This window comes from Hylobates moloch, unplaced genomic scaffold, assembly GCF_009828535.3.
Source record: "Hylobates moloch isolate HMO894 unplaced genomic scaffold, HMol_V3 SCAFFOLD_2, whole genome shotgun sequence".
In the NCBI taxonomy this organism is placed as follows: domain Eukaryota; kingdom Metazoa; phylum Chordata; class Mammalia; order Primates; family Hylobatidae; genus Hylobates; species Hylobates moloch.
The window spans coordinates 49605937-49621040 of NW_026652277.1; the positions used below are offsets into that span (position 1 = coordinate 49605937).

The 15104-nt window shown below is 38.2% G+C and overlaps 1 protein-coding gene across 6 annotated transcripts in view; it reads left to right on the forward strand.

Annotated features, from left to right (window-relative positions):
• LIN54 (lin-54 DREAM MuvB core complex component) overlaps nucleotides 1–15104 on the forward strand; it is a 91830-nt gene that overhangs the window by 27548 nt on the left and 49178 nt on the right. For 3 of the 6 annotated variants that reach the window (XM_032148804.2, XM_058433274.1, XM_032148763.2), the window contains exons 2-3: nucleotides 955–1670; nucleotides 6824–6947. In XM_032148804.2, coding sequence (XP_032004695.1) covers nucleotides 987–1670; nucleotides 6824–6947 — 808 coding nt within the window. In that variant the 5' untranslated portion in view covers nucleotides 955–986. The remainder of the gene's footprint in view (nucleotides 1–954; nucleotides 1671–6823; nucleotides 6948–15104) is intronic. The other 3 variants (XM_032148874.2, XM_058433282.1, XM_032148883.2) reach the window with 1 other exon arrangement.

Sequence of the window (15104 nt, forward strand, 5' to 3'; positions counted from 1 at the left end):
ACCAGCCTGGCCAACATGGCAAAACTCTGTCTCTACTAAAAATACAAAAATTAGCCTGGCATGGTGGCAGGCACCTGTAATTCCAGTTACTCAGGAGGCTGAGGCATGAGAATCGCTTGAACCTGGGAAGCAGAGGTTTCAGTGAGCCGAGGTTGTGCCACTGCACTTCAGCCTTGGCAACAGAGCGAGACTCTGTCTCAATCAATCAATCAATCAATTACTTGGCAACAGAGCGAGACTCCATCTCAATAAATAAATAAATAAATAAATAAATAAATAAATAAATAAGTAAGTAAGTAAGTAAATGGCCAAGGAGGGTTTGAGAATCTTCTTTCCAAATAAAAATTTCCCTGGTATGAAGCTAGTTGGTCAAAGTTGGACCACAAATGCTATTTGATCTGCAATTGCTGAGATATATTACTCTAGAAACTCCTTTAACATTAATTTGGGTATTTAATGGATTTTTAAGTGGGATAGTACACTCATATTAGGACCTAGCTCACTGGAGATTTGAATGTATTTTACAATATGTTGATATTTAAATATTTATTTCCTTGTGTGAATCAGCAGTTTTCAGGTCTGTCAATGAGAGGAAAAAAATCTGGGTAGAAATAAGATCAGATACATCAAAGATTACAAATTTTATTAGAGGGCACTGGGAAGGAGTTTCATGTGATTATGTGACTTAGTGTTGCCTGAGTGCAAGATACCTGTGGATTGAGACGAGAGTAAGAATGTTTGCTTCTAGTTTTGTGTTCCATATGACTTATATTACAGATTCTTGCAGGTTGAGGATGTGTTAACATGATTTAACCCAGATAAGCATCAGGAATATTCTTCATTCAATTATATATCAATTTAAAAATTGTCATTTTGCCATTTGCATTTTTTTGAATTTTTTTCTTACATCTTTTGAAACCTAGTAACTTGTTCATTTTTCAACTTTTATTACAGTGCCTGATCAACTTTCTAGCGGGAGAACGATCATGGAGGTGGTGCCAGCTGAGGTGAATAGTTTGCTTCCAGAGGAAATAATGGACACTGGTATAACTTTAGTGGATGATGATAGTATTGAGGCTGTTATTGTTTCATCCCCAATTCCCATGGAGACAGAACTGGAAGAAATTGGCAACATAAATTCTACTGGTGACTCTACAGCCACGCCCATTTCCACGGAACCAATCACAGTGTACAGTAACCACACTAACCAAGTTGCAGTGAATACCACAATTACTAAAGCAGATTCTAATACCACAGTGAAACCAGCTTTTCCAAGTGGCCTTCAAAAACTTGGTGCTCAGACTCCTGTGACTATATCAGCCAATCAGATTATTTTAAACAAAGTATCACAGACATCTGATCTTAAACTTGGCAATCAGACCCTTAAACCAGATGGACAGAAGTTAATTTTAACAACTTTGGGCAAGTCTGGTTCACCAATTGTTTTAGCACTACCCCATAGCCAACTACCCCAGGCTCAGAAAGTTACAACTCAGGCCCAGTCAGGAGATGCTAAGTTACCACCGCAGCAAATTAAAGTAGTTACCATTGGAGGGAGGCCAGAGGTGAAACCTGTCATTGGTGTCTCAGCATTGACCCCAGGAAATCAACTGATTAATACTACAACTCAGCCCTCTGTGTTACAGACCCAACAGTTAAAAACAGTACAGGTAAAAGAAAAAAGGGGGCTTACTAATTAAAATGCATGTTAAAAAAAATTTAACTGATTCATAGTTGTGTTTATAGGGTTACTAAATACATAGTTGTTACTGAATTCTTCTGATTGTTGTTTTACATAATTGTGTGTGTGTGTTTTTAAGTTTGATATGTCTAATGCTTATGAAAATTTTTACCAGATAACTTAGAAAGCAAACTTAATTTTGGTTAAATTCTAAATTAGTATATTTATAGCCTTTTACTAATTTTAAAATGCATTTTATTCTTAGTAGTAGTTTGATTACAAGGATGTTTTGCTGGTATAAAGATGCCAGACTTGCTGCTGGGCTATCAAAAAATCATTTAGACAACATTTTTTTTTTTTTTTTTTTTTTTCAGTTAACAGATGGCCAAAGGCTAGGAGAACTTTGTTGCTCTGAGAAACCCTCAGAGCCAGTAATAGTGCATGTCAGCCAGCGTGTGCCTTTTATTTGGAGTTTACTGTTCATTGCCATTATTCATGTTTGTACTACGGAAAAGACAGTGACATGTGATGGAAGATAACATACAGGCTTTAAAGTTCTACCAACTGGGTTTGAGTTGCCTCTACGTTATCCTACCAGTTATGGAAAACTTTTCATAGGTTACTTATCTTCTCTGAGTTTTTGACTTTATCTTAAGAATACTTTTTGATCATGAAGAAATGTGTAGTATAATTCTCAAAATATTGAGGATGTTTCATAATGGTACCTATTATTAGTATGAACAGGACCCTAAGAAAGAAGGTTACTGGAATATATATTAAGTGATTTCCAGTTTATCATGCCCAAATAGGCTTTCTTAGGCCACCACTACTCTTAGAAATGCAGTGATGGGCGGGGCGTGGTGGCTCAAGCCTGTAATCCCAGCACTTTGGCAGGCTGAGGTGGGTGGATCACCTGAGGTCAGGAGTCTGAGACTAGCCTGCCCAACATGGTGAAACCCCATCTCTACTAAAAATACAAAAAATTAGCCGGGCATGGTGGCCAGTGCCTATAATCCCAGCTACTTGGGAGGCTGAGACAGGAGAATCGGTTGAACCCGGGAGGCAGAGGTTGCAGTGAGCCGAGATCGCGCCATTGCACTCCAGCCTGGGCGACAAGAGCGAAACTCCATCTCAAAAAAAAATAAAAAATAAAAAATAAAATGCAGTGATATGACCAGGAAACAAAAATGTATCCTCTGTTTGAAAGAGTTGTCTTTGAGAAAAAAGGAGACTGCATAGAAATAAAGGAAATGTATAAGAAGGAAGTAGGAAGGTTTTGGGAGACTACACTCAGCTGATATTAGAAGTAATGTTTTGGTTACTGTGTTATCAGTAGAATTAGAAACCACTTTTCATGGGCTTTGCATTTAAGAACTTTGTAGAATTTCTTAAATCTTATAATTTGCCTGTGTCCCCTTTGCCATTATTAAACATTTAGTGCTCTTTCTTGTTCATTATTACTTCTCACTTATCTATGACTTCCTTTTACTTCTTATTTTTGCTAAGAATCTCTTGGATGAGATATCTTATCACCATCAAGCATCTTGTCCTCAGTTTTGAAGCTTGTTTTTATTGGTTTACCAAAGTTTATTTGGCTTTGGCAATATGGATCATAATTATGTTTAGAAGAAACTGATGCCAGGTGTGGTGGCTCACACCTGTAAGCCCAACACTTTGGGAAGCCAAGGTGGGCAGATTCCATGAGGCCAGGAGTTCGAGACCAGTCTGGGCAACATAGTGAAACCCTGTTTCTACCACAAATACAAAAAATTAGCCCAGCATGGTGGCGCACACCTGTGGTCCCAGGTACTCAGGAGGCTGAGGTGAGAGGGTTGCTTGATCCGGGGAGGTCTAGGCTGCTGTGAGCTGTGGTTGCACCACTGCACCTCAGCCTGGGCTACAGGAAGACCCTGTCTCAAAAAAAAAAAAAAAAAGGAAAAGATAACATAAATTAGAATGTTTAGAATGTCATTTTTTTCATTTATGAGAGCAAGGTATATGTGCCATTTCAATGACCAGTGTTGCTTGTATCTATTATTTCTCTACTTTAGCTCCCTAAGTAATGACAATAAAAAAAGACTGGGGTCTAATTCTTATAACTTGTTTTATTGTTACTTTTCTGTTTTGTTTTGTTTTTGAGACAGGTCTCGCTGTCACCCAGTCTGGAGTGCAGTGGTGTAATCTTGGCTCACTGCAGCTTGACCTCCCAGGCTCAAATGCTCCTCCCACCTCAGCCTCCCAAGTAGCTGGGACTACAGATGCAAACCACAACACCTGGCCAATTTTTGTATTTTTTTTGTAGAGATGGGGCTTTGCCATGTTGCCCAGGCTGGTCTCAAACTCCTGGACACAAGCAATCCACCTGCCTTGGCCTCTCAAAAGTGCTGGGATTACAAGCATAAGCCACTGCACCTGGGCTGCTGTTAGTTTTCTAAAGCCTGATTCTATTTAATAAAAAAGAATTCTATTAAAAAAACACAATAAAAGCAAAAGAATTAGATTTAGAATATTTTTTTACTTGTACAATCCATTATTTTTAGGCGACTTAAGTCTTTCCAACTCAGAAGTAACCTACAAAGCTCTGAAGCACAAAAGACAAATTAAAAACTATGCATCTATGTTTTTCCTTTTTTGACACCAGAATATTTGGTTTAGTATTACAAAGAGTATATGATTTTCTGGTTTTTTTCCCCCTAGGTAGTTGTCAGTGTTAAGTTTAATCAGAGTATTGAGACTGTTAGGGTATAGATAGCAGGCAACGGTGGAAGATGGAGGCCATCTTGAAAAATGAAGAAAAGAGGTGACCTTTGAAGCCAGAGGCAGTAACAGAGGTATAATTATATGTAATAACAGATATATAAACACTTTCCCATGTTTCCTGTGCATAGTATATAAGAGTAGTATATAACTAGCAGTCTGGGACAATATAACTCCTTACTAGCTCCTGAATCTATCCAACACAGTGCCAAAAATTACTTGTATATATTATTTGATGACATATTTTACTACCTTATTTGTAAGTTTTTTTTCATGTTTATCTTAAGCTGCTGATTCTATAAACTTGTTAAAGTGATCTTTGATGCTTTGTTTTACTTAATAATTTTGTTCCAGGATACTTTAGAATTCATAGTGCAAAAAAATCATAGTTCCTTAATAGAATCAAAAGTTATTATTTTCAGCACCACTAAAGAAACATAACCACAAGGGCAAGATGAGATTGTTTATTTGAATCATTAATGTGCTTCTTGTTGTACTGTTTATATTTTTTCCTTACTGATAAGTATTTATATACTCATGATTGTGAAAAATCAGTTTAAAATGGGGAAATACTTTAAGCCCATAATTGTTATAGCTAAGGTTATTTATTGCTAATATGGCTTTCTAAGAATATCAATACTTCCACCTCTGGAGATTGATAGTATTATAGATACAATAGATACAATTTTGACTGACTTTAGGGTTTTAGGTCTGTAAACATACTTGAGAAATTTGTATTTCTCTAAATTTCATTAGCTTTCTAGAGTATAATTATGGATTTATTTGAGTATGTTATAGTTTTGCAAGCCAGCTGTTTTTAAATACAATAATGGGTATTTTTTTTTAAGTGATTTGTATTTTATCTACAGTTGGTTTTTGTCGGTAATGTGCTCTGAGTATAAAAAAGTAATATATTGTAGGTATAAGATGTGTTATTTAGTTTAATTTATAATTTGAGCACAAAGAGCTAATATTTGTCTAGTTCTGTGATCTATTATAGCTTCCGGTGTATTTCTGTTATTCATGTTGGTCATTTTTTTCATTTAAGTCATTATTTCCTATACGGTCTCAGTTTTCATTGCCAAAAGATATAATTAATATTTAATGTTCTTCACACTCTAAAATTCTTTGATTTTTATCCCAGGTAAATTTCTTCTTTTAACTTTTACAAGAAGCTGTGTCTTTGTATATGGTGATAATTGCAATATAAAAAATTGGTAACTACACTCCTTGACTTGTGGAGAATTATAATTCAGGTCAACAGTGTGCCAGTATATAACTTCAAATTGGAGATGAATTAAATATAGACTCTCTCCTCAAGGAATTTAAAATATAGTAAACAGTTGCTGTAGCCCAGTAGTTTGAGGCTGCAGTGAACTATGATTGCACCACTGTCCTCCAGTCTGGGTGACAAGAAGAGACCCCATGGTTTTTTTTTTTTTTTTGAGACAGAGTCTCACTCACTCTGTCACCCAGGCTGGAGTGCAGTGGTGCAATCTCGACTCCCTGCAACCTCTGCTCCCAGGTTCAAGCAATTCTCCTGCCTCAGCCTCCCGAGTAGCTAAGATTATAGATGTGCGCCACCACACTCTGCTGATTTTTGTATTTTTGTAGAGACAGGGTTCACCATGTTGGCCAGGCTGGTCTTGAACTCCTGACCTCAAGTGATCCGCCTGCCTCAGCCTCCCAGAGTGCTCGGATTACAGGCGTGAGCCACTGCGCCTGGCCAGGACCCCATCTTTAAAAGAAGAAAAGTGTAGTACATAATAGTTTAGTAAATAATATTTCAGAGCTGTTGCCCTTATAATAGTTTCTGTTCTACCAAATTTTTCTCTTTTGTAGCCTAGGGCTTTAACTTATTTAGTTCTCTTAATCTACTCCTGATATTTAGATCTAAAGTTGAAAATCTAGTCATCTAGTCATAAGCCTACCTTTAATGTGTATTTATTTATATTTTGCATCCAAGGGCCAATGTAATTGTATATATAGGTGGCTTTGTCATTTGCACTATACTTTCTTTACTTACTCTATCTTTTTATTATTGAGTAATTTGTTATTTTGAACAAGAATATTACTGTGCCGTAGTTTTATTTTTTCATTAAGCATTATTATTAATTTTGTCTTCATCATATGCATATATCCAAGACATGAAAATAAGGAATTGTAATAAAATGCAAAGGTATTATTATATATGGGATTAAGGATATAATCATATTATTTTGATGAATGTCTGCATTTTAAATGTTCTTAACATTAATACATAGATATATTCTGTTAAGTGAGCCGGTTTTACATGTACTACTTTGTATGAATCTTTGGTATAATTTTGATTTAATAGGCATTTTATAGAAACAGATGGTCTTCATAGTTATTTATATGTTTCAGATTGCTAAGAAGCCTCGAACGCCAACCTCTGGTCCAGTAATCACGAAGCTGATCTTTGCAAAACCAATTAATAGTAAAGCAGTTACAGGACATACAACTCAAGTTTCACCACCAGTCATTGCAGGTTATATTTCTTTATAGTTTATTAAGCTAAATATTTATCTTCCTTTTAGATTTAAAAAGGCTCTTCTGCCAACTTAAAATGTTTTAGTGTAACAAATATAGCTTATTATTATAAACCAAACTAGTTAATAAGAAATGTTTGCTTCAAGCAAAATGCCTTATTTGAAAATCAGTTCATTACTTTAGTCTCCTTAGTTTTTGGTAGAAATTTACCATGACACTAGCAAAGTCTCAAACTCCAATAATAGTAGCTAATATTTATCTAGTGTTCATTGTGTGCCAGGCACCATTCTTAGCCCTTTACATATAGTGACTATATCATTCCCCAGCAATCCTATGAGGTAGGTACTAATAACATCCCCCATTTTGCCAGTGTGGAAGTAGAGGCACTCAGCTAGTAAATGGCTGAGCTGGAATTTGAACCCAGGCAATTTGTTTCTGGAGCATATGTGCTAAGTTTAATAAATTTAAATTAATATTCACAAGAGTATAGCATTTCATGGTTTTTGTTTGAATTTTTGCTTTCAGTATTTTAATATACTCTATATAGAGTTCTCTGTAAACAGAAAATTGTCACAATAATAGTAATTACTTAAGTGATAACAGAATTTTAGCTGAATTACTTTTACTAGAACACTCCTTAGTGTGGCCCTGTTCTCTTTTATTTTATACTTTAAAATTTGTCATCACCAATCACTATATCACCTCAGAAATCTTGACTTCAGGTGTTCGTTCTCTTTGTTCTTTTAGTTTACTTGCCTTTCTACTCCCAATCCAGCAATTGACTTTGAAATTTCTGGTCCATTGATTCTTCCACTTTCTCAATAATCATTCCTTTCCTGTCCTCAAATTCTTCCTTCCTCAAGATGAAGTCCATGACCCATCCTATTGCTCTCTTGTAAACACCATTGATTCTCTTTTTCCAGTCTCTTTCTCTAATGGCTTAGCTAAGTCCAACCCTCCTACTCCTTGTTTGGCTAGCAGCTCAAGTTTTTTAGAGAAAAGCACACAGCCGTAGTGATTGGTCTTTAATCCAGAGCCATACTAAATGACTCTTTCACTAGTTATAGGATCATTTCTAATTTCTACTGTGCTAAAGGCTTATATGAAAGCACCTCTGGATGGTAAACTTTTGACTAGAGACTTTCAAATCCTAATTACCCATCCCTAGACTGTGTATTCTTGATGAGGGTACTCAAATATTAACTGATCATTCCTAGCATGTATATTAAAACCATCTGTCTTTAATACATTTAAACTATAGCAGTAGACAACTCGGAAATCAGTGGCAGTGACTTGTCATTTTCCCGAGGCTTTGATTTGTAAGTAGGCTTGATTTGTATTTGTATGTAGAGAGGCTTCTCATTTTAGCTAATGAGAAGAGATGGAAAAATTTAATGTGAAAGCAGTGTTAGGTGAGTGACGGTTCTCTTTCTCTTGGTGCTCGGTAGAGATTTGTGACAGTATAGGAAGCTGATGTCTTGAGACATGTCATGGGAGGCAGGTGTGGCCCCAAAGAAAATACTGGAAAGGGTTTAGGTTTGGAGCTGGTTTAGGAAGTGGGCTGCAGTTGGCTATGAGTAAGCAAGGCTTGGAAGTATTGATGAAAAAGAAAACACCAGTCCCCTTGGAGATTTTGTATAGGTAGAGGGGCTTAACCAGGAGTGTTTTAATGGGATGTTCTTTACTGTTTTGAGTCTCTGAAGAGACTCTGAGAGAGTCCCTGAAAAGTTTTAGTTAATGGGAAGGAGAAGGTATGGGTTGTATGGTAAACAATTGTGGTGTTTGCGGAAGTGTCTGAATGAATTTTTGGTTACTGTCAAGAGTTCACCCTGACTATCATAAATTTTTGTAAATGTCATTGCTTGGTCTTTGGGTTGTTTATGTGTTGCAGACTGATTGTAACTTTATTTTTTAATTGCACATGGACTTAATAGCCCTGCCAGAATACATACAGATATACTTCTGTTAAATTTTACTAGCATTGTTGGCATTAAGTGCAGTTTGGAGGGATAATTTCTACTTTTAACTAGTTCTTTATAACCTTTAAAAATTCATATATGCTAAAATTTTAAACCACCAAAGTGCCTTTCTGTTGAATTGTATCACAAGGAGATTCCATCATCTTTATGTTTACATTGCAGCTAAGGCTGCAGTCTTTTTCCATGCAGCTAGTTTTTTTTTTTTTTTTTTTTTTTTAAAAGGGGGGGTCGCCCCGCCCCCCCGCCGGGGGGGGAGTGGTGCTGTCTTGGCTCACTGCAACCTCCGCCTCCCGGGTTAAGCGATTCTCCTGCCTCAGCCTCCTGAGTAGCTGGGATTACAGGCGCCTACCACCACAACCAGTTAATTTTTGTATTTTTATTAGAGACGGGGTTTCACCATGTTGGCCAGGCTGGTCTCGAACTCCTGACCTTGTGATCCACCCATCTTGGCCTCCCAAAGTGCTGGGACTACAGGCATGAGCCACTGCGCCCTGCCAGCTAATGCTCTTTCAAAGTACCTTGAGATTTTTCTTTTTTTTTGATGATTTTTGGGCTTCTCATTGAAGATGACTATCTTTTTCTGTATTTCAGTCAAGATGATTTTATATTTGTGTATAAGTGATTTTTCTAAAATGCAAATCTGAACTTGTCACACCCTTGCTTAAAATTTTCTTGGCCTTGTTCATTTCTTCACCTGGACCCATCAGGATTAAGTGCAAATGCCAGTGCTTTCTTAGCATTAAAGGCATTTATGATCTAATGCATGCCTTTTTATTTTCACCTTCAAAATAGTAGCTCCAAACCTACTGATTTAACTTATTGTAAGAGATCACCAAATGGATCGAAACTAAGTTGTAGGACTAAGGGTCTTGGCAAGGTTCCTTTTACATGGAATGCCTTTCTTTGCTCTTCCTCGCGGCTGACTCATCCATTTTATCTCTTAGATTACCCATCTTGGGCCGGGCGCGGTGGCTCACGCTTGTAATCCCAGCACTTTGGGAGGCCGAGGCGGGCGGATCACGAGGTCAGGAGATCGAGACCACGGTGAAACCCCGTCTCTACTAAAAATACAAAAAAAAAAAATTAGCCGGGCGTGGTGGCGGGCGCCTGTAGTCCCAGCTACTTGGAGAGGCTGAGGCAGGAGAATGGCGTGAATCCGGGAGGCAGAGCTTGCAGTGAGCCGAGATTGCGCTACTGCACTCCAGCCTGGGCGACAGAGCGAGACTCCATCTCAAAAAAAAAAAAAAAAAAAAAAGATTACCCATCTTGGAAGTTTTTGACTTCTAGGTTTAGTCAGATACTCTTTCTCTGATCATTTTCTATTTATTTCCATAAAACTTGGTTATACTTACCAAGTACTTATCTTAAACTTCTGTTAAATTTCACACTGGCTTTGAGTTATCCATTAGTCATACTGTATTATAAATCTTGGTTTTCTTGTCTGTCTCCCCATAACCCTTATGATTTTTCATGATGATAGTTTTTTTTTGTTTTTTTGTTCATCTAGCTCTCTCTCTCTTTTTTTTTAGACGGAGTTTTTGCTCTTTTTGCCCAGGCTGGAGTGCAATGGCACGATCTCGGCTCACTGCAACATCCGCCTCCCGGGTTCAAGCGATTCTTCTGTCTCAGCCTCCTGAATAGCTGGGATTACAGGTGCCCGCCACTATGCCCGGCTAATTTTTTGTATTTTTAGTGGAGACGGGGTTTCACCATTTTGGCCAGGCTGGTCTCGAACTCCTGACCTCAGGTAATCTGCCCACCTCGGCCTCCCAAAGTGCTAGGATTACAGGCATGAGCCACCGCGCCTGGCCTCATCATCTAGTTCTTTTAAAAAACTTATTTTTAAAAAATTGTGGTAAGATATACATAACATAAAATTTACCATCTTAACTTTTTTTTTTTTATGAGATGCAGTTTCACTCTGTCACCCAGGCTGGAGTGCAGTGGCGTGATCTCAACTCACTAGGGGATTCTCCTGCCTCAGCTTCCCAAGGAGCTGAGACTACAGGCACGCTCCACCACATCCAGCTAATTTTTGTATTTTTAGTAGAGAAGGGGTTTCACCATTTTGGCCAGGCTGGTCTTGAACTTATGACCTCAAGTGATCCACCTGCCTCGGCCTTTCAAAGTGCTGGGATTACAGATGTGAGCCACTGCACCCAGCCTCATCTTAACTGTTTTAAGTGTATAGTTCATTGGCATTAAGTACATTCACATTGTTATACAACCATCACCACCATCCCATCTCTAAAACTTTTTCTTTTTGCAAAACTGAAATCTTCTACCCATTAAACAAAAACTCCTTATTCTTCCTTCCCCAATCCAGCATCTGGCAGCCACCATCCCACTTTCGTATCTACATGTTTTTTTTTTTTTGAGACAGCTTATCACTCTGTCACTCAGGCTGGAGTGCAGTGGTGTGATCTCGGCTTACTGCAACCTCTGCCTCCCAGGTTCAAGTGATCCTCCTGCCTCAACCTCCCAAGTAGCTGGGATTTAAGATGGAGTCTCAGTCTGTCGCCCAGGTTGGAATGCAGTGGTGCGATCATGGCTCACTGCAACCTCTGCCTCCTGGGTTCAACTGATTCTCTTGCTTCAGCCTCCCAAGTAGCTGGGATTACAGGTGTGTGCCATCACGCCCGGCTAATTTTTGTATTTTTAGTAGAGATGGTGTTTCACAATGTTGGCCAGGCTGGTCTCGGACTCCTGACCTCAGGTGATCTGTCCACCTCGGCCTCCCAAAGTGCTGAGATTACAGGTGTGAGCCACCATGCCTGGCCATTGCCCTTTTTTTTGATTGGCTTATTTCACTTAGCGTAATGTCCTTAAGGTGCATTTGTGTTGTAGTATATATCAGAATTTTCTTTTTAAGGCAGAATTATGTTCCATTGTATTTATGTATGTACTGTATTGATGGTTCTTTTATCTCGTTTGTCTCACTCTTTCTCTTTCTCCTCTGTCCCCACCTTCCCAGAACCTAGCACAATTTTTGGCACCTTTTTTTTTTTTGTTTGTTTGTTTTTTTAAGACGGAGTCTCGCTCTGTCACCCAGGCTGGAGTGCAGTGGTGCGATCTCAGCTCACTGCAAGCTCCACCTCCTGGGTTCACGCCATTCTCTTGCCTCAGCCTCCCAAGTAGCTAGGACTACAGGTGCCTGCCACCATGCCCAGCTAATTGTTTGTATTTTTAGTAGAGATGGGGTTTCACCGTGTTAGCCAGGGTGGTCCCAATCTCCTGACCTCGTGATCCACCCTCCTTGTCCTCCCAAAGTGCTGGGATTACAGGCGTGAGCCACTGCGCCCCACCCCTATTTTTGGCACTTTGATGTAGTTCTATGAATGCACATTATTGCATGAATATGTATATCATGGAGGCACTATAGTGATACAGTAGGAGCTATTGGGAAACTTGGGTTTTCAGTCATGAGTCTTCTGTTGATTTTCTCTGTGATCTTGGGTAAATACATTATTTTGTTCATCTTAGTTTAGTAAAATGTAGATACCAACCACCTGACAAGACTTGAGGTGGTTACATGAGATAATAGAGGTTCTCATTATCACAGCTCTCAAGGTAGAAGGTTGCTTCATGGGAGCAAGCAAGCTTCATCACAATGTAAAATTAATCTCTTAAAGAATTTGGCCTTACTCAAATATTCTAGCTTCCTGCCCCAGCCTATCCAATATGTGGCTTTATGGAGTGTGTCTCTTTTGATTCTTGGAGAATACATGACAACAGAAATCGATTTCAAGGTCAAATTATGTAACTTGCATGCTTGCTTCAATCAGTGGAACTAAGGATAAATAGGGATTTGGAGGTTAGATTAGATAATCAGAAATGCTACCAGGATGAAAACCAAGCAGACCCTCAAAAAGAATAACTTGAATTTCAAAGGATATCAAGGTTCTTGGGAAAATTGATGAAATCTAGAAATATTTTGGTAGAAATGACCTGCTTTATGAGTATGTTATGCCCATTTATCATTATCAACATAATTTATCATTTTGCTGTCGTCCAGATTTTCAGAAGCAATCTCTCTCCCCAAAACTCAACAGCTGATTTTTTTCTTTGTTCATCTTAAGAGTTAGTATAGTTGCAATTATAAACTGAATTTTTAAAAAATATAGGCCACAAAAAGATAGTAAAAGTTTGATTACTTTTAGTTTTGTAATTTATAATGAAATTTTTGTTCCTGTTTTAAGTGAATTAACATTAAGTTGCCTTTTTCTGATATCAGTTATCCTCAGGAATTGAGGATTTTCTGTATGAATTTTTTTTTTTTTTTTTAGAGGGATTCTTGCTCTTGTTGCCCAGGCTGGAGTGCAATGGCGCAATCTCAGCTCACCGCAACCTCTGCCTCCCGAGTAGCTGGGATTACAGACGCACACCACCATGCCCAGCTAATTTTTGTAGTTTTAGTGGAGACGGGGTTTCACCATGTTGGCCAGGCTGGTCTCAAATTCCTGACCTCGTGATCCACCTGCCTTGGCCTCCCAAAGTGCTGGGATTACAGGCATGAGCCACTGTGTCCGGCTCTATATGAATATTATCTGAAAGATACGTAATTCCTAACAAATATGAAATTATAGCAGTGGCTACAAATAATGAATATTTTATGAAACTGTGTCTTTACTGGTAATTTCTTTTCTTAACAGAATGGTTGTTGGGGCTTCACACTTATCCCACAGTATTAGCTTTGGAAACCAGAATAGACAAACATGTTACTTTAGGCAGCCTCAGTACTTTAGGGTGGCTCTCTAAACATATTTGATGTAGATTCGTTTGGTTTATTTAGAATTGACTTTATGTAGTTATGATGTATTCAGGTTTTTAAAAAACCTGGCAGAATTTCATTAAAATTAATCTATGTACTACAAAGAAATTTTGAAAATTGTATTAAAAATACTTAAAAAATTCATAGATGGGGATAAAACTTGATTCACTTTTTAAAAAAGAAACTGTGCCAGCCTGGGCAACATGACAAAACTCCATGTCTAAAAAAAAATAAAAAAATAGCTGAGCATGGTGGCACGTGCCTGTGGTCCCAGCTACTCAGGAGGCTGAGATGGGAGGATCATTTGAGTCCAGAAGTTTGAGGCTGCAGTGAGCTATGATCATGCCACTGCATTCTAGCCTGGGTGACTGAGGGAGACCCGTCTCAAAAAAAAAGAAAAGGCATACTTTGGCATTGTTATCAGGAAAAATGGCCCAGAAGCTGCTAAGCATTAGTTCTTTATTTTTGTCTAAAGCGAAAGTCCCTTCTTTCTCTCTTTTCCTTTCTCCTCACTGTCATGCTCTCTCCTTCATCTCTAGCTGGATCTATGAGTTTAATCATAGTATCTAAAGCTTAGAGCAGATTCTAGAGATAATTGTTATCAATCTTCTCCACTTCTTAGATGCTTGACTTTCCTCTTTAGCCAGTGTATTTGATTATCCAGCGTCTGCTTGGGACACCTTTAGTGACTGGAAACTCACTTGTGTTGAAATAGTCATTTCAGTTGGAAATTTTTGTTAGAAGTTCTTTCTTAGAGCTGAGCTGAAATATTTTCTGTTTCTCTGCATTTGATGTGATACAGATTGGTTCTAATCCTTTAACCTGACAGCCTGGAGGATTAGTTAGGATAGTCTTGGTTTTTCTGCCAAAATAATCTCCAAACCTCAGAAAGGTAAAAAACCTGTTTTTTAAAAAAATTCAATTTAAAAAAAATTTGTAAATTGATTATCTATATGACCATTGTGGGTTCAAAAAGGTATCTTCTCTTCATAGTCACTCAGGTACATAGGCTAACCGAGGAGCTGCCATCTCAGATGGCAGAGGAAAATAAACTTTGGAGGGTCTTGCATAGGCAGTAATAAATGCTATGGCCCAAGAATGACACATGTCACTTCTACTCATAACTCGTCTGCCAGGAGTAGTGACAAGACTCTAACTTAACTACAAGATGGGGTGGGAGTGGTAGGAAGTGCAAGTAGGAAGTGCAAGTGTAGTTCTACCATGTGCCCAGAATGGGAGAAAGCTAGAATACTTGGTGAATGGGAATAATGGCTATCACACAGTCTTCAAGAATTTGAAGATCTGTTATGTCTTTGTAGTCTTTTCTTACCTAGGATAAAAATTCCTGATATTTCAACTCAATGTAATATGATTTTCAGTTCCCCAAGCATCCAGACACTAGAGT